General features: G+C 50.8%; 1 protein-coding gene across 1 annotated transcript; it reads right to left on the reverse strand.

The window, feature by feature from the left end:
• Nucleotides 1-3,617: 3,617 nt before the first annotated feature.
• On the reverse strand, nucleotides 3,618-15,887 carry GMNC (geminin coiled-coil domain containing). Its single transcript, XM_039369100.1, has 5 exons — nucleotides 15,789-15,887; nucleotides 15,250-15,406; nucleotides 9,293-9,378; nucleotides 7,908-8,024; nucleotides 3,618-6,051 (listed from the first exon to the last, which is right to left on the reverse strand). The coding sequence occupies exons 1-5, from the start codon at nucleotides 15,789-15,791 to the stop codon at nucleotides 5,488-5,490; spliced, it is 927 nt and encodes a 308-aa protein (XP_039225034.1). The 5' UTR covers nucleotides 15,792-15,887; the 3' UTR covers nucleotides 3,618-5,487.
• Between the last annotated feature and the right edge of the window lie 2,790 nt (nucleotides 15,888-18,677).

Consider the following 18,677-nt stretch of genomic DNA (forward strand, 5'->3'; position numbering starts at 1 on the left):
GAGAGTTAGAACAATGAACCAATGGAATTGCTTGCCTCCAGGAGTTGTGAATGTTTTTAAGAAGAGACTGAACAGCCATTTGTCTAACATGGTATAGGGTTTCCTACCTGAGCAGGGGGTTGGACTAGAAGACCTCCAAGGTCCCTTCCAACTTTATTATTATTATTATTATTATTATTATTATTATTATTATTATTATTATTTAACAACTGCGCAATTCCCGGGATAAATTGAGGACTCCTGGTTTGGGGGAATGGGCTTCCATCCTGTCAATGATTCTCAAAGCCCCTGGTTTTCCAGGAAGAGAGAGAGGAGCGCATCTCGCTTTGCAGGAGAATCCAGGTCTGGATGGAAGATCAAACGTGACCTGCAGAGGTCAAGGGATCCGGAGGCTCTCGGTGTCCTGGATGGGTCATCTGCAGAAGGAACATCTCTCTCTGATGCCACCTGGCCCACAATTATTCATCAACCCCATCAGTGGTTAATCAATAACACAGCTGGCCTTCAGATAAGTCAAGCCCAAGTGATTTTTCCAAGACTTTGCTTCTTCCGTGGAGCTTTCATCTCCCCGCCTCAGACTCTTCCCAGGAGGGCTTAGGGTGACCGCCTGTGGGGAGAGCCTCTTGGTCTTCCTTCCTCCAGTCAATCCATGCTGGTGCAACTTCAAAAAGGGAGGCTCAGTTCAAGGGGGGCCCTGGTGGGACCCCATTTTTAGGGATTGAAAAGCAAAAGCTCTAAGGCAGGGGGGGGTCTGACCTTGGCCACTTTAAGACCTGTGGACTTCAACTCCCAGAATTCCCCAGCCAGCAGTGACAAATATTCTATGTACATATGCATAATGCAAATATTAATACCTGGAGTAGAGTAGAGTAGAGTAGAGTAGAGTAGGGTAGGGTAGGGTAGGGTAGGGTAGGGTAGAGTAGAGTAGAGTAGAGTAGAGTAGAATAGAATAGAATAGAATAGAATAGAATAGAATAGAATAGAATAGAATAAGAAAGGAATAGAATAGAATAGAATAGAATAGAATAGAATAGAATAGAATAAGAAAGGAATAGAGTAGAGTAGAGTAGAGTAGAGTAGAGTAGAATATGAATAGAGTAGAGTAGAGTAGAATAGAATAGAATAGAATAGAATAGAATAGAATAGAATAGAATAGAATAGAATAGGAGCTGGAAGGGACCTTGGAGGTCTTCTAGTCCAACCCCCTGCCCCAGCAGGAAATCCTATATACCATTTCAGACAAATGGCTGCCCAGCCTCTTCTTAAAAACCTCCAGTATTGGAGCATTCACCACTTCTGGTGGCTCCTGGGAAAGGTGGAAGGAAAGAGAAGAGGACAACCAATAGCAAAGAAGATGGACAGTTGCCGTGGTGATGAGGATACCATTGGAATACTTGAAGAACCAGGCTGTTAGCATTTAATCAATCCATCAGCCAACACAAAGACGCAGCTCTTTTAGAAGTCCACAATGTCGAGAAAGGTGGAAATGAAGAGAAGAGGACCATCAACCGCAAGAGGGATGGAAGCACAGTTGAAGGACCTGAAGGACCACATTGTGGACAAATTGTCATGGGGAACATCTATCTAAGTGATCCCCAAAAGCTGACTTTGATTTGATGGCACATAATGAATCGATCAATCGATCAATCAATCAATCAGTGCAAAGACTCAGTTCCTTTAGAAGTCTTTCTCTAAGGAACGGAGAACCAGGTTGAGGACTTTTCATACTGGAAGGAGATCTATCCTTGTGGCTACTAAAAGACAACAATGATTTGATAGTACATAATAATAATAATAAAAAAAACTTTCAGAATACAGAATAACAGAGTTGAAAGGGGCCTGAGAGGTAATAATAATAATAATAATAATAATAATAATAATAATAATAATAATGATAATAATAATAATAATAATGATAAAGTTGGAAGGGACCTTGGAGGTCATTTAGTCCAACCCCCTGCTCAGGCAGGAAACCCTATACCAGTGGTTCTCAACCTTTCTAATGCCGCGACCCCATAATACAGTTCCCCATGTTGTGGTGACCCCCAACCACTTATACATCACCGGGTGCCAGGGGCATGGCCAAAAAAAGGGGGGGGGAAATGGTGGACAGCCTTGTTTGGCGACCCCCGTGAAATGGTCGTTCGACCCCAAATGGGGTCCCGACCCACAGGTTGAGAACCACTGCCCTATACCATTTCAGACAAAGGGTTGTCCAGTCTCTTCTTAAAGACTTCCATTGTTGGAGCATTCACCGCTTCTGGAGGCAGGTGGTTCCATTGGTTAATTGTTCTAACTGTCAAGAAGTTTCTCTTTAGTTTTAGGTTGCTTCTCTCTTTGGTTAGTTTCCATCCATTGCTTCTTGTCCTGCCTTCAGGCGCTTTGGAGAATAGCTTGACTCCCTCTTCTTTGGGGCAGCCCCTGAGATACTGGAATGCTGCTTTCATATCACCCCTCGTCCTTCATTAAACTAGACATCCCCAATTCTAGCAGCCGTTCCTTATATGTTTTAGCCTCCAATCCCCTGATCCTCTTTGTTGCTCTTCTCTGTACACTTTCTAGAGTCTCAAGATATTGAGACTCTAGAAAGAGTATCTTTCTCAATATATCAATGTCAAGCAGGAGACCCTATACCAGGGGTAGGCAACCTTGGCTCTTTGATGGCTCGTGGACTCCCAGAATTCCTGAGCCAGCCACGCTGAGGGGAAAGGGAGAGGTTTCCAAGCTGAGCCAGGCTGGCTGAGGAATTCTGGGAGTTGAAGTCCACGAGTCATGAAGGGGCCATAGTTCCCCATGCTGGCTGAGGAATTCTGGGAGTTGAAGTCATAAAAGAGCCAAGGTTGCCTACCCCTGCACTGGGTTGCGCTAATTTAATAGCCATTAATTAATATGCAAGCCCAAAACCCAGGCAATCTAAAGGCTTGTTTATCCACCTCGGAATTAGCCAGTGTGCCCCCCCCCATCCCTGCCCTCATTTCTTTGGGGCCCAGAGAGAAGGACAAACGTCCGTTCATGCACCCCCAAACCCTCTTATTCCCATTTAGGGAAGCTTTTCCCCCGAACGGTTTTTGGAATAAGTGCAGAAAACGGATTCTGGAACCTGGGAAGTTAATATTTTACTTTATTGCTGGAAGAAGAGACACAGGAACTATCTCTGCATTTCTCTCTGTGTGCGTGGTTTTCTTAATTTAGGAAAAAAGATCAGGCAGAGACCCAAAGGACAAATTCTTTGGATGGGTGATTTCCTCCACCCTTTGAGCTGGAATAGTCATGGGGTGCCTCACACGTCTGTCAGTTCCCAGTTTTTGATGGATGAAAACACTGGAAACAGAGAAACCTAGAAAATGTCTAGAAAGGGACCGACAAACCCAGCTGCATCCACTCCATGGAGTATCAAAGTAGCAGCAAGGAGGTCATGCTGGGGAAAAGCCACTTGTCAGTGAGCTTTGAAGTTCTAGATCTTCTGAAGTCTCCCCTTCTTATTTATTTATTTATGAGACTTATATACCGCTTTAAGTGCAAGCACTCTCTAAGCGGTGTACACCAGTAAGCAATGTATATATATATATTTACATTGCCCCCAACAATCTGGGGCCTCATTTTACCTACCCCGGAAGGATGGAAGGCTGAGTCAACCTTGAGCCGGTGAGATTTGAACCGCTGACCTGCTGAACACAGTCAGCTAAAGTGGCCTGCAGTACTGCACTCGAACTGCTGCGCCACCTCGGCTCTTTCTTGATCTTAGCCTATCAGCTATGTCTCTTCTAAGTTTCCAAAGTTCTAGATCTTCTGAATTTTCCCCATCTTGATCTTAGCCCATCAGCTACATCTCTCCTAATGTTTCCAGAGTTCTAGATCTTCAGAATTCACCCATCTTGATCTTATCTCATCAGCTATGTCTCCTCTAAGTTTCCAAAGTTCTAGATCTTCTGAATTTTCCCCATCTTGATCTTAGCCCATCAGCTATGTCTCTCCTAACGTTTCCAGAGTTCTAGATCTTCTGAATTCACCCCTTGATCTTAGCCCATCAGCTACATCTCTCCTAATGTTTCCAGAGTTCTAGATCTTCTGAATTCCCCTTCTTGATCTTCGCCCATCAGCTACGTCTCTCCTAACGTTTCCAGACTTCTAGATCTTCTGAACTCCCCTTCTTGATCTTAGCCCATCAGCTACATCTCTCCTAATGTTTCCAGAGTTCTGGATCTTCTGAATTCTCCCCATCTTGATCTTATCTCATCAGCTATGTCTCTCCTAACGTCTCCAAAGTTCTAGAGCTTCTGAAGTCTCCCCTTCTTGATCTTAGCCCCTCAGCTATGTCTCTCCTAACGTTTCCAGAGTTCTAGATCTTCTGAATTCACCCCTTGATCTTAGCCCATCAGCTACATCTCTCCCAATGTTTCCAGAGTTCTAGATCTTCTGAATTCCCCTTCTTGATCTTCGCCCATCAGCTACATCTCTCCTAATGTTTCCAGAGTTCTAGATCTTCTAAATTCTCCCCATCTTGATCTTATCTCATCAGCTATGTCTCTCCTAACGTCTCCAAAGTTCTAGAGCTTCTGAAGTCTCCCCTTCTTGATCTTAGCCCCTCAGCTACGTCTCTCCTAATTTTTCCAAAGATTTGGCAGATGGGACTTCCCCATTGGGTGGCAGAGAAACACGCTCCACTTTAGGGCACAGCAAAAATAGGCAGAAGCAGCACAGCTGGCCTTTTGAGAGCCAGAAGAGGGTGGCCATCATGAGGTCCTTCACAAGGAGGTTTAGAGTTAACGGGCAAGTTTTTGAATCTTGCAGAGGTCTTCTTCCACCAATTATGGGTGGTGTCTCTCCCATTTTCTGGTACTAACACAATAGCAGCCGTACCAGGCAGAAGTCCTCTCCTGAGCTTCCTTGGTCAGAAGAGTGGAACTTTGGACAGCTAGTGCTGAGCAGGTGAAGGTGTCTCCAAGTCCATGCAAGAGGGATAATCTTCTCTCACTGGTTCACTCCGTCAAGGACATGCTTTCTAGGTCAATTGACAAATCCTCCCAGCAAGAACCTTTTTCTAGAACCCAAATGGTCCTGGCTCTCTACAGAGCAGAAGACCGAAGGGATCCAGGAGGCATCATCTCTGCAGCTTCTCTTCGTCTCCACACCTCCTGCTCTTGGTCCACTCTTTGCCCCTGGCACAATGTGTGGCACTGAAGGTCAACCTTCCTATGGCTGTGGATGAACGTTGCCAACACAATCGTGACAATCACTACGCTTATAACTCCTCCATTCTCAAGGCAGTGCAACATGGGCTTCTTGGGTCTTTGAGAGGGGAATTTAGAGATTCCCCTCTGCGTGTAAACACATCCGTCGCTGGCAGTAGAACCTAAGAGTCACAGAGCTGGACTGGCCCTTGGAGGGCTTCCGGTCCAATTGCCTGCTTAAGCAGGAGACCCCAGGCCGTGGGGGGCAAACGGCTGTCCAGCACGGAAGCGGCCGGCTGGGCTGGAGGGAAAGGCCTCACTCCGACTGGGTGGGCACCCAGGTGAGCTTCCACCCTCCGTCTTCGTCCCTGCGCACGAAGGCCTGCCCTTGGCGGAAGGTGTGGGTCTTCACGTTGCAGTGGGGGCTCAGAGAGGTGGTGAAGGCCACGTCCATCTTGGCTGGCGAGGGACGGCCGGAGAGGCACGGCAGTGAGCAGGGCGAGGGGAAGGGGCTGGCAGTGCTGTCCACTGGGCAGGTCAAGGGGGCACTCCCGCCAGGTTGAGCCTCGGGGGCGGCCAGGTCGGAGGCCCCAAAGGGACCCCAAAGGGAAGACCCCGGGGAAGGGTCCAGGCTGGAGGCACTGTAGTTAGCTGAGTCGTCCACCGTGTCCAGGTCTTTGAGCCCCAACGTCTGCAGGACCCAGGAGTCCACGGGAGGCGCCAGCTGCTCTTCGCAGGCGGAGAAATCGCCCGAGAGGTTCCGCCTGGCCTTGGGCGGGTGGCGCCCGTCGTGGGCAAGGCGGCTCTCGGTCTTTCGGGGCCTCTTGCCAACCTTGGAGGTCCCGTCGATGTCCTGGCCAGCCTGGAGGAAAAGTAGCTTCTGCTCAGGAAGAGGAAAGAGAAGAAGACAGATGAGCCAGGGAGCCACTTCCTGCCTCTACAAATCAGCCAGCTGGATTTGGTGCCCAAGGTGGGTCTGGAACTCCCGGTCTCCCGAGGATGGGCCGAAAATCACCCAGCTGACTTTCATGCCCAAGGCAGTACTAGAACTCCCAGTCTCCTAGAGTTTGGCTGAAAGTCACCCAGCCGCTTTCATACCTAAAGCAGTACTAGAACTCCTGGTCTCCTGGTGATTGGCTGAAAGACACCCAGCTGGTTTTCATGCCTAAGACAGTACTAGAACTCCCGGTCTTCTGGTATTTGGCCGAAAGACACCCAGCTGGTTTTCATGCCTAAGGCAGTACTAGAACTCCCGGTCTCCTGGTGTTTGGCTGAAAGTCACCCAGCTGACTTTCATGCCCAAGGCAGTACTAGAACTCCCAGTCTCCTAGAGTTTGGCTGAAAGTCACCCAGCCGCTTTCATACCTAAAGCAGTACTAGAACTCCTGGTCTCCTGGTGATTGGCTGAAAGACACCCAGCTGGTTTTCATGCCTAAGACAGTACTAGAACTCCCGGTCTTCTGGTATTTGGCCGAAAGACACCCAGCTGGTTTTCATGCCTAAGGCAGTACTAGAACTCCCAGTCTCCTGGTGTTTTTCACTGAAAGTCACCCGGCTGGCTTTCATGCCTAAGGCAGTACTAGAACTCCCGGTCTCCTGGTGTTTGACTGAAAGACACCCAGCTGGTTTTCATGCCTAAGGTAGTACTAGAACTCCCGGTCTCCTGGTGTTTTTCACTGAAAGTCACCCAGCTGGCTTTCATGTCTAAGGCAGTACTAGAACTCCCGGTCTCCTGGTGTTTGGCCGAAAGTCACCCAGCTGGTTTTCATGCCTAAAGTGTAACTCGAACTCTCTGCCTCCTGGTGATTGGTCCAAAGTCTGTCAGTCCATTTTCACGCCTAAGGCAGGACTGGAATTCACTGTCTCCTGATTTCTAGTCTGCTGCCTTATGAACTATGAACTCTAATGAAATGTATCTCTTATCTGTCTGGCGTTCGAGCTGAATTAATAAGAAAAATGGTTTGGTTCTTCTTGATCCACATCTTCGACTTATTTTGCCTGTTGAGGCTACAGTTTAGAGCCCCAAATTCTCAACATCTTTTTTGTGACAGGGTGACCAAAATTGGCTGCAGTATTGCAGGTGTGGCCTCACTGGGGTTTTACAAAGAGGTACTAATATTTTGCGTGATCTTGATTCTATGCCTCCGTTTATACAACCCAGGACTGTGTTAGCTTTTTCAGTTGCGTAGCCAGACTTTTGGAGAAGAGTGGAAAAAGGCATGCTCTGGTTCAGTGGTTCTCAATCTGTGGGTCAGGACCCCATTTGGGGTCGAACGACCATTTCACGGGGGTCGCCAAACAACGCAGTCCGCCATTTTTTCCCCTTTTCCTTAGCTGTGCTACTCCCTTTTATTCTATTGGCTTTTGAAAGCCAATAGAATAGACTCCCTTGAATAGAGTCTAATTCTATTGGCTTTCAAAAGCCAATAGGAATTGTCCAGGCTGTCTCTGCCCTGCTGAGCCCGCCAAAAGCCCCATTCTGCAAACGGTGCTGCACCAGTTGAGTAGTCCTCGACTTACGACCGGTTGGGGGTCGCGGCATTAAAAAGGTTGAGAACCACTGGTCTAGTTGCACAGTGGCAACTGCCATTTTGATTTTTGGGGGACTCACACCCCCACAGGACACCCCCACCCCACACCCAGACATCAATCAAATGAAGCTAGGGGGGAGGATAGGTTTCTTTGCATGAAGAGGTCCAGGGTTGGTCTCGCTGGAGATACATAGAGGACAGTTACCTTGGTCTTCTCCTCCAGCCGCTTGACCAGGGCCGCGTTGAGGAAGTGTCTGAGATGTTGATTCTCCTCCTGGAGCCGAGCCAGCTCCACCTCCTTCTGGACTAAGATGTCTCGCAGCTGCAAAGGAAAAGAGAGGGTGAAGGAGGTCAGACTCAACCCGGAACTAAGGAAGAAAATTTCCGACAGTGAGAACAATCAACCGGCGGAACAGAAGTTGCCCTCAGAAGTTGTGGGTGCTCCATCACTGGAGGTTTTCCAAGAATTTGGACAACCGTTTGTCCGGGAGGGCATAGGCTCTCCTGCTTGAGAAGGGGGTTGGACTAGATCAGGGGTAGGCAACCTGGGCTCTTTTATGACTCGTGGACTTCAACTCCCAGAATTCCTGAGCCAGTCATGCTGAGGGGAAAGGGAGAGGTTTTCTGAGCCATGCTGGCTGAGGAATTCTGGGAGTTGAAGTCCACGAGTCATGAGGGGGCCATAGTTCCCCCATGCTGGCTGAGGAATTCTGGGAGTTGAAGTCCACGAGTCATGAGGGGGCCATAGTTCCCCCATGCTGGCTGAGGAATTCTGGGAGTTGAAGTCCGCAAGTCATAAAGGAGCCATAGTTCCCCCATGCTGGCTAGGAATTCTGGGAGTTGAAGTCCGCAAGTCATGAAGGTTGCCTACCCCTGGACTAGATTAATTAATTTCAAGAAAAGATTGGACAACCATTTATTCAGGATTGTATGAGGACTCCTGCCTCCACCTGTGAGTTGGACTAGAAGACCTCCAAAGTCCCTTCCAGACATAGGACTCTGGGGGGTTAACTTCTCAGCTGACACCCTGCCTGTGACTTGTGAAAAAGGGTGTGGTATTTGAGAACTTCTTCTCCTTCCTCCAATGGTGTAGAGCAGGGTCTCCCAACCTCAAGATGGGTGGACTTCAATTCCCAGGATTCCCCAGCCAGCCGTTAACACCCGTGGCAAAAAAAAAAGCATATAAAGTTGGGCACAACTCACAACTGCCTTGGTTGGTGCCAATTATGCCCGTATCCGTGGTCCTGACTAGTTAATTCAGCATTAAAATCATGTTTTCCTTCTCTAGATACAAGTTTTGCTGCGTGGACCAGCCAGGTGTCTCAATCCTGACATCCTGAAACACGCTGGCTGGGGAATTCTGGGAGTTGAAGTCTTCCTCCCCCCACCCTCCATCTTAACGTTGCTGAACGAGACTCAGAAGCAAATTGGCAGCTAAGGCAGCGCCATCGGCGACGTCTGTGCCAATCTCGGTTTGCGCAGAACCGGCGCGCTGCCGTATTTTCAGCCCACTGAAGCTCCCGGATACTCTTCAAGGGCAGCCCCACGTAGAGCGCGCAGCAGTAGTCCAGACGGGATGTCGCTTGTTACCTGTTGGTTTCTGAAGAGCTGGGTTGACAGCTGGTCTCCAGAGGGTGCAACATCTGGAAGGACGTCGCCCGGGAAGTAGAACTGATCTGCACAAAAGCGAGAGGTTGAAGAAGTCAGACACCCCCCCTCCACCTATCCCCATCTTCCTCCCCCCCTCCCCCCCACTTTGTTCAGTGCCACTCCATCTCATCTTGAGTGGGTGGAGCCAGCGGAAATGGGGTGCGAGGTCTCTCGTTGCCTCCCCCTCCTAAGCCAAAACCTTCCCATTTCCGGAGAATTCTGGGAGTGAAAGCCCACCCCTCTAAATGTTGGCAAGGTTGAAAAATGCTGTATTGAACAGGTAGATGAATTATGAAGTCTGTTTTACCGAGGTTTAAGAGCAGAATTTTACCAGTGTGATTGGACTATCCTCCCACCCTCTTCCTCCTCCTCCTCCTCCTCCTCTTCCTCCTCCTCCTCCTCCTCCTCTCCCTTCCAGCACTGATTATGTTACTTAGTTAGATAATGAAACAGCAAGCTCAGAGAGCACCAAGGGCCCCACAGTCCTTCCTCCTACTCCTCCTCCTCTCCACAAACGCCAATCCCTTCTAGCCCTGATGAGGTTCCCTAGTTGGGTCATGAAATGTCTGCAAGGAAACCACCAGGCTCAGAGAGCACCCAGGACCCCACAGTTCAACCCTGAAAGGGAGGGAGGAGGGAGGGAGAAAGAGAGAGAGAAAGAGAGAGGAGGGAGGGAGAGAGAAAGAGAAAGAGAGAAAAAGAGAGGAGGGAGGGAGGGAGAAAGAGAGAGAGAAAGAGGAGGGAGGGAGAGAGAAAGAGAGAGTAAGAGAGAGGAGGGAGAGAGAGAGAAAGAGAGAGAGAAAGAGAGAGGAGGGAGAGGGGGAGAGAGAAAAAAGAGAGGGGGAGGGAGGGAGGGAGAAAGAGAGAGAGGGGAAGGAGGGAGGGAGAGAGAGAGAAAGAGAGAGGAGGGAGAGAGGGAGAGAGAAAAAAAGAGAGGGGGAGGGAGGGAGAGAGAGAGAAAGAGAAAGGGAGAGAGAGAGGGAGGGAGGAGGGAAAAGAGAGAGAGAAAGAGAGAGAGGGGAGGGAGGGAGAGAGAAAGAGAAAGAGAGAAAAGAGAGGAGGGAGGGAGGGGAAAGAGAGAAAGAGGAGGGAGGGAGAGAGAAAGAGTAAGAGAGAAGAGGAGAGAGAGAGAAAGAGAGAGAGAGAAAGAGAGAGGAGGGAGAGGGGGAAGAGAGAAAAAGAGAGGGAGGGAGGAGGGGAGAGAGAAAGGGAGAGAGAGAGAGAGAGAGAGAAGATGAAGAGGGAGGGAGGGAAAAGAGAAAGAGGAGGGAGAGAGAGAGAGGGAGAGAGAGAGAGAGAGAAAGAGAGAGAGAAAGAAGAGAGGGAGAGGGAGAGAGAGAGAGAAAGGAGGGGGAGAAGGAGAGAGAAAGAGTAAGAGAAGAGGAAGAGAAGAGAGAGAGAGAAAGAGAGAAGAGAAAGAGAGAGGATGGAGAGGGAAGAGAGAGAGAGAAAGAGAGGGGGAGGGGGGAGGGAGAAAGGAAGAGGGGGGAGGAAGAAGAGAGAGAGCGAAAGAAGAGAGGAGGAGAGTGAGAGAGAGAGAGAAAGAGAGGGAGAGGGAGGAGGGGGGGAAGAGAAAAAAGGGGGAAGAGAAAGAGAGAGAGAAAGAGAGAGGAGGGAGAGGGAGAGAGAGAGAGAAAGAGAGGGGGGAGGGAGGGAGGGAGAAAGAGAAAGAGGGGGAGAGAGAGAAAGAGAGAGAGAAAGAGAGAGGAGGGAGAGGGAGAGAGAGAGAGAAAGAGAGGGGGAGGGAGGGAGGGAGAAAGAGAGAGAGGGGGAGAGAGAGAGGGAGAGAGAGAGATTTGGAACCAATCTTTACTTGATCCCTCAGTTGATTTCCAAACGGAGGACGGCGGGATTAAGCTCATTAAGGGCAAAGGGGGGGGGGGTAGGTGATCCGGGGAGGTGTTTTGTGGGCCTTAAAACAAAACAGAAGAACGAAGAACAGGTAGATCACCTGCCGCTGACGGCAGAAGCAGGAAGCCTGCTCAGGTGAGTGCCTGGAAAAGGCCAGGAGTGACTTTCTCTGTTTGGTTTTCTAACTTTTGCTTCTTTTTGCCTTTTGAGCTTGTAAGAAACTTGAATAAAAAGCTTTGGGGGGGGGGACGGGGGGAAGGAGGCAGCCCCAGCGAAGCAGTCCGAGACACGGACCTCCGTTCCCAGCTTTAAAATCACCTTTTCCTCCGGCTGACCCTCCCTGCAAAGAGCCCCCCCCCTCGCTCGCCCCCCCCCCGCTCGCTTTCAACTTCTTCTGACCCGCGAAGGAGTCGTTGGGAAGCGGCACCGCTCGGCGTCTGGGCCTCCGTGCGAGCGCCGGGCTTCTCCTGCGAGAGGCCGGATCCGCTTACAGAAGGGCCGGCTCGGCAAACATGAGTCACCGGCTCCTCCTGCCAGCGCTCCGGAGGGCCCCGTCCCCACAAGGGGCCAGAAACAACAAGCCCCGTAATTACAGGTGTTCGCCCTGCGATGCCCAGGCCGATCTTTGCGATTGTTAGACGGTCCTGGTTTCGTAAGAGGTGTGAGTTGGAAGGGCCCTGCCCCCCCTCCCTTCCTCTTCTTCCTTCCTTCCTTCCTTCCTTCCTTCCTTCCTTCCTTCCTTCCTTCCTTCCTTCCTTCCTTCCTTCCTTCCTTCCTTTTTACCTTCCTTCCTCACTCCCTTCCTTCCTTCCTCACTCCCTCCCTCTCATTCCCATCAACTTCCTTCCTTCTTTCCTTCCGTTCTTCCCTCCCTCTCATTCCCATCACTTTCCTTCCTCCCTTCCTTCCTTCTTTCCTTCCTCCCTCCCTCCCTCTCATTCCCATCACCTTCCTTCCTTCCTTCCTTCCTTCCTTCCTTCCTTCCTTCCTTCCTTCCTCACTCCCTCCCTCTCATTCCCATCACCTTCCTTCCTTCCTTCCTTCCTTCCTTCCTTCCTTCCTTCCTTCCTTCCTCCCTTCCTTCTTTCCTTCTTTCCTCCCTCTCTTTTTCTCTCCCTCCCTCCCTCCCTCCCTCCCCCCCCTCACTCTCTTCCATTGCAAGGCCTTGCAGGTGGCTCCAGCTTCATCAGGATGCATGCAATCTGCATTTGGGGTATTTGCAGACACACACACCCCCAATCCCATCTCCTCCTCTCGGTCTCCTCTCCTGTGAGCTCAATGGGCCCATTTCCTTGAGGCTTGGCTTCTACATCCCGATCCTCTTGGGACCGCTCCTGGGAAGCCGCTCCAGCTTCTCTCTCAAAGTCCGACGGCCAGCCAAGGAAATGGGCCACGAGGGCTGGGCGAGCGGCAAAGAGCACGAGGCACAGGCAGTCCTTGACTTACAACCCTTCATTTAGTGATGATTCAAAGTTACAGGCTCACTCAACCACCCTGCAACTAACTGGATAACGGCCGTGATCCGCTTAATGGCAGTGGCAAGAAAGGTCATAAAGTGAGGCAAAATTCACTTAACAACTGTTTTGCTTAGCAATAGAAATTTTGGGCTCCTTTGTAGTCGTAACACAAAGGGTGACCTGTATTTATTACCTTTCCTGATCTGGATGCAATTGGTTCTCTTCAGGCAGCTCTCAACTGCATTGGCCTTTTAAGTTGCAGCTTCACCATGCCGGCTAATAGAATTGACTAGAATGTAGAATAGAATAGAATAGAATAGAATAGAATAGAATAGAATAGAATAGAATAGAATAGAAGAATAGAATAGAATAGAATAGAATAGAATAGAATAGAATAGAATAGAATAGAATAGAATAGAATAGAACAGAACAGAATAGAATAGAATATATGGAATGGAATGGAATGGAATGGAATGGAATGGAATAGAATAGAATAGAATAGAATAGAATAGAATAGAATAGAATAGAATAGAATAGAATAAGAAATAGAATAAGAATTAGAATAAGAAATAGAATGGAATAGAACAAAGAAAGGAATAGAATAGAACAGAACAGAACAGAACAGAATAGAATAGAATATAGAAAATCAGTGGAATAGAATAGAATAGAATATAGAAAATTAATGGAATAGAATAGAATAAGAAATAAAATAGAATAAGAAATAGAATGGAATAGAACAAAGAAAGGAATAGAATAGAATAGAATAGAATAGAATAGAATAGAATAGAATAGAATAGAACAGAACAGAACAGAATAGAATATAGAAAATTAGTGGAATAGAATAGAATAGAATATAGAAAATTAATGGAATAGAATAGAATAGAATAGAATAGAATAGAATAGAATAGAATAGAATAGAATAGAATAGAATAGAGAGAAAAGGGATAGAATAGAATAGAATAGAATAAGAAATAAAATAGAATAAGAAATAGAATGGAATAGAACAAAGAAAGGAATAGAATAGAATAGAATAGAATAGAATAGAATAGAATAGAATAGAATAGAATAGAATAGAATAGAAGCTGGAAGGGACCTTGGAGGTCTTCTAGTCCAGCCCCTGCCTCAAGCAGGAGAATCTATCCCATTTCAGGGGGTCCTTTATGGCACCTTCTCGCCTCCATCCCCAGATTCCCCCCTGCTGTGATTTTCCTACCACAGTGTGTTATCCTCCGTGCTTCTCAACCTCGGCAACAGGAAGACGGTTGGACTTCAACTCCCAGAATTCCCCAGCCTTGATAAGACTGAATGGTGCAGGGCTGGGGAGGGAATCCTTGGAGAGTCCAAGACGGATCTCTTAACTCGGCTTTGTGAAGGGGCCATTTGAGCTCCCCCCACCTCCACCACCACTCAGCCCTTAGAGGTAAACTGCCCTGGTATTTGGAGGATCTATCCCTCCCCTGAACCTTCCAGGTATTCCTTGGGGCTCAATCCCCATTAGGAGGGACAGCTCCACTCCCCCCCCCACCCCCTCCCTGGAGGAGTCTCCAATTCCATTTGGTGCTCTTGGAATGCAGGGTGGCTGCTGGCCTCTGCTCTCTCTCCCCCCCCTTTCCCCCCCCCCTCCCTCTCCCTCACTTCCTCTCTCTCCCCTCTCCCCTTCTCTCTTTCTCCTTCTGTCTCTGTCTCTCCCTTTCTCTCTCTCCCCTTCCCTCTCTCTCCATCCCACTTCATCCCCCTCTCTCCCCCTCCCTTCCCCTCCCTCCCCCTTTCTCCCTTTCTCTTTCTCTTTCTCTTTCTCTCTCCCTTTCTCCTTCTCTCTCCTCTCTTGGCCTCTCTCTGCCTTTCTGTCTCTCCCTCACTCTCTCTCTCCCTCTCCCTCCCTCCCTCCCCTGTCTCTTTCTCTCTCCCCCTTTCTCCTCTCTCCTTTTCTCTTTGCCCCTCTCTGCCTTTCTCTCTCTCCCTCACTCTCTCTCTCTCTCTCTCTCTCACCATCCCACTTCATCCCTCTCTCTCCCTCTCCCTCCCTCTCCCTCCCTCCCCTCTCCTCTCTCTCTCTCCCCCTTTCTCCTCTCTCCTTTTCTCTTCGCCTCTCTCTGCCATTCTCTCTCCCTCACTCTCTCTCGCCATCCCACTTCATCCCTCTCTCTCCCTCTCCCTCCCTCTCACTCTCCTCTCTCTCTCCCCCTTTCTCCTCCTTTTCTCTTTGCCTCTCTCTGCCTTTCTCTCTCTCCCTCACTCTCTCTCGCCATCCCACCATCCCTCTCTCTCCCTCTCCCTCTCTCCCTCTCCTCTCTCTCTCCCCCTTTCTCCTCTCTCCTTTTCTCTCTCTCTGCCTTTCTCTCTCTCCCCCTTTCTCTCGGTGTCCATCTCCGTCTCTCTGTCTCTTTCTCTCCTTCTCTCTGGACTGGGGGGCTCCGCAAAGCAGGAGGGGCGCCCTCTGCCCCCCCCATCACTGCGCCTCCCGTCTCGGGCAGAAGCCGCGCAGGGACCGCGGGACAGAAGCGCCTCTGCGCGGCCGGCAGCGGCCTCCGCGACGGTTCCCTCCGGCTCCCGCTTCTCCCGCTCGCCCGGACGGCCGCCGAGACTTACCTCCGCTGGCCGCAGCCGGGTCGTCCGCGAGAGCCGCGGCTGCCCAGATCTCGTCGAGCCAGGTCTCCGAGGCAGCCGTCGGGGGGCTCCAGGGGAGGGCGCTGGACGGGCCCCCGGGCAGAGCCGGCGGGGGCTCTTGGCACGGCGCGGGGCTGCTCTGGCCAGGAGAGAGGCGGGGGGCGGCGTGAGCAACCACAGACGGGAAGGGCCGCCTGCCCGGCCGCCTTCCCACGACACGCGTCGCCCGCCTGGCGCGACGCGGGCACCGGCGGCGGCTCCGGCCCCCACCTGGCGGCGCGTCTCGTGGGAAGGCTAAGCGAGCTCCCGGCAGCCTCCCCCCGCCCGGCCTTTGGGACGATGGGTCCTCCGCTTCCCCCCCCCCCGTCCAGCCGGAGAGCGCGGGCGCCTCGTTGCAAATGCGGCTCCCTCGGCTGAGAAGCGCGACCGAGGCAGCGCGGATGTTGGAGGTGGGGGGCAGGCAGGTGAGGAAAACAGACCCCTGAGCCCCCCCTTCCCCTCCGGGCGGGCTCCCCACTTACCATCTGAGCGGCCGGGGCGGGAGGGGGGTCGGATCCAGCCCCCTCCCCTGCGCGGGCTCCGTCGAGGCTCCTGCAAGCGGCGGCGGCGGCGGCGGCCCCTCGACGGGGCGGGCGGGAGGCGAGCTGGAAGGCGGGCGAGAGGAGGCGCCCAGGTTGCTGCGCCCGCCGCCGCCCGCCTCGGTGCCAGCCTGTCAAAGCGGTGATGCCGAGCAGCCAAGCCTGACGGGGGGGGGCACGCCAGGCAAGGGGGGGCGGGGGCGGGGGAGCCGTCGCTAGCTCCGCTGGTGCCAGCCCGGGCCGGCCAACGTCAGAGAGAGAGACACCCCCCCTCCCCCGCGGAGAAGGGCACAGAGCTTCGGGCTGGCGGGCGCCCCTGCAGCAAAGCCTCCCCCCCCCCATCGAGGCAGGTGGAGGGGAGTGGCAGGGCTACCTTGCCAGCCCTCGGATGAGCTGGCGGGGTAGTGTGTGCAGTGTGTGTGTGAGAGAGAAGGGGAAGCCAAGCCCCTTGCGTGGGTTATGCCTAGTGCTGTTGTTTGGGCGGGGGTCTGCATTACCACCCGTTTCTTTGGCAGCGCTAAGAGGCCTCCCTAGCAGGGCTGGTTTGTTACTGAAGGTCTGCCGAGGGAGAAGAGACGGCCCCACCCCCACTCTCCAGGAAAAGACGTTCTGGCATTTCTGCCATTGGCTTTGGAAGGAAATCCCCTGCCTCTTCAGGGACGGTGGGGGGGGGGTCTTCCTAGTGCAGAAGTGGGCAAATATGGTCCCTTTACGATCGGTGGACGTCGAGTCTCACGATTGGCGGGCCGGCTGTGGGGAAGACAATTTAAAAATTTAAAGCGAAGCAAGGAAGGAAGGAAGGGAGGGAGGAGATGGGGAAGAGAAGGAAAGAAGGAGAGAAGGGAATGAGAAGAAGGAAGGGAGGGAGGGGGAGGGAGGAAGAAAGGAAGGAGATGGGAATGAGAAGAAGGAAGGAAGGAAGGAAGGAAGGAAGGAAGGAAGGAAGGAAGGAGAATAGGGAATGAGAAGAAGGGAGGAAGGGAGGGAGGAAGGAAGGAAAGGAGAGAAGGGAATGAGAAGAAGGGAGGGAGGAAGGAAGGAAGGAGATGGGTATGAGAAGAAAAGAAGGGAGGAAGGAAGGAAGGAATGAGAAGGGCTGGGAAGGAGGGAGGAAGAAAGGAAGGAGATGGGAATGAGAAGAAGGAAGGAAGGAAGGAAGGAAGGAAGGAAGGAAGGAAGGAAGGAAGGAAGGAAGGAAGGAAGGAAAGAGAATAGGGAATGAGAAGAAGGAAGGAAGGAAGGAAGGAAGAAAGAAAGAAAGAAAGAAAGAAAGAAAGAAAGAAAGAAAGAAAGAAAGAAAGGAAAATAGGGAATGAGAAGAACGGCTGGGAAGGAGGGAGGGAGGGAGGAAGGAAGGAAGGAAGGAAGGAAGGAAGGAAGGAAGGAAGGAAGGAAGGAAGGAAGGAATTCCATGCTGGCCCAGGAATTCTGGGAATTGAAGTCTACCGGTCGGAAAGGGGCCATCATTGCTCACCCCTGCCATTGTGGGTCTAGAACCGCAACCACACCAGCCTCCAACCTGCAGGCTTGCCAGTCCAAGCTGAGATGCAGAAAACCTGGGAGTCCCAGCCGACTTGCTGATTGTGGGTCAGTTTTGCCCAAGCAGCTGTTAGAACAAACGGAAAGCTGCCTTCACCTGTTAGAGCAGTGATGGGGAAACTTTTTGGGCCCAGGGGTCAAAAATTCAGAAAATGCCTAATTTGTGTATTTCTGTGTGTTTCACACACACATGCAGACATTCTTCACCAAAGAAAAACAATTCTTTTCATATTCATTCATTTTCAAATAAAATACAGCCCAATCATATGTGGTGTTGTGTGTTGCATAAAGAAACGGTAAACACACACACACTCACTCACTCTCACACACACACACACACACAAAGCAAACCACTTCAGGCCTGTGTAAAATAGCACTAATGAAAAAAACCAGGTTTGTTATTAAACCGTTAATCAAACGGGAAGAAAGCTGCAATTACGCAGAAGTATACTGTAATTGCTTCAGGAGGGAACGTATCACAGAAGAAGCCATGTGCAACTGATGCTTAGGCTTTGAATAGTGCACTAAAATTTACTCAGCTTATATCCTAAGCATTCACGATTGTTTGAAATGGTGCAATATTTTGTCAATTAAATATTCTGTCACTGCACCGGGTACCTCTCGGGAAAAAAAATCCTTTGTATGAGGCCGTTGCTCTGTAAAATTTGTGTGACCCTGAAAAAGGGAGGAGGAGGAGGAGGAGGAGGAGGAGGAGGAGGAGGAGGAGGAGGAAGACAACTATGGGGTCCTCAGTGCTGTCAGTGCTTAGTGGTTTTCATGACCCAACTAGGTAACATCATCCGTGCTGGAAGGGAGAGGGGTTATATTGTATATCAGGGGTCTTCAAACTTGGCCCCTTCGTGACTTGCGAACTTCAACTCCCAGGATTCCTCGGGCCAGCATGGGGGAGCTATGGCATTCACGACTTCTGGACTTCAACTCCCAGAATTCCTCAGCCAGCATGGGGGAGCTAGGGCCCCTTCATGACTTATGGACTTCAACTCCCAGAATTCCTCAGCCAGCATGGAGGAACTATGGCTCCTTCGTGACTTGTGGACTTCAACTCCCAGAATTCCTCAGCCAGCATGGGGGAACTATGGCCCCTTCGTGACTGGTGGACTTCAATTCCCAGAATTCCTCAGCCAGCATGGGGGAACTATGGCTCCCTTGATGAGTTGCAGACCAACTCCCAGAATTCCTCAGCCAGCATGGGGGAACTATGGCCCCTTCGTGACTCGTGGACTTCAACTCCCAGAATTCCTCAGCAAGTCATAAAAGGGCCAAGTTTGAAGG

This window comes from Crotalus tigris, unplaced genomic scaffold (genome assembly GCF_016545835.1).
Source record: "Crotalus tigris isolate CLP2741 ecotype Arizona unplaced genomic scaffold, ASM1654583v1 scf7180000020968.1038771, whole genome shotgun sequence".
Classification (NCBI taxonomy): Eukaryota; Metazoa; Chordata; class Lepidosauria; order Squamata; family Viperidae; genus Crotalus; species Crotalus tigris.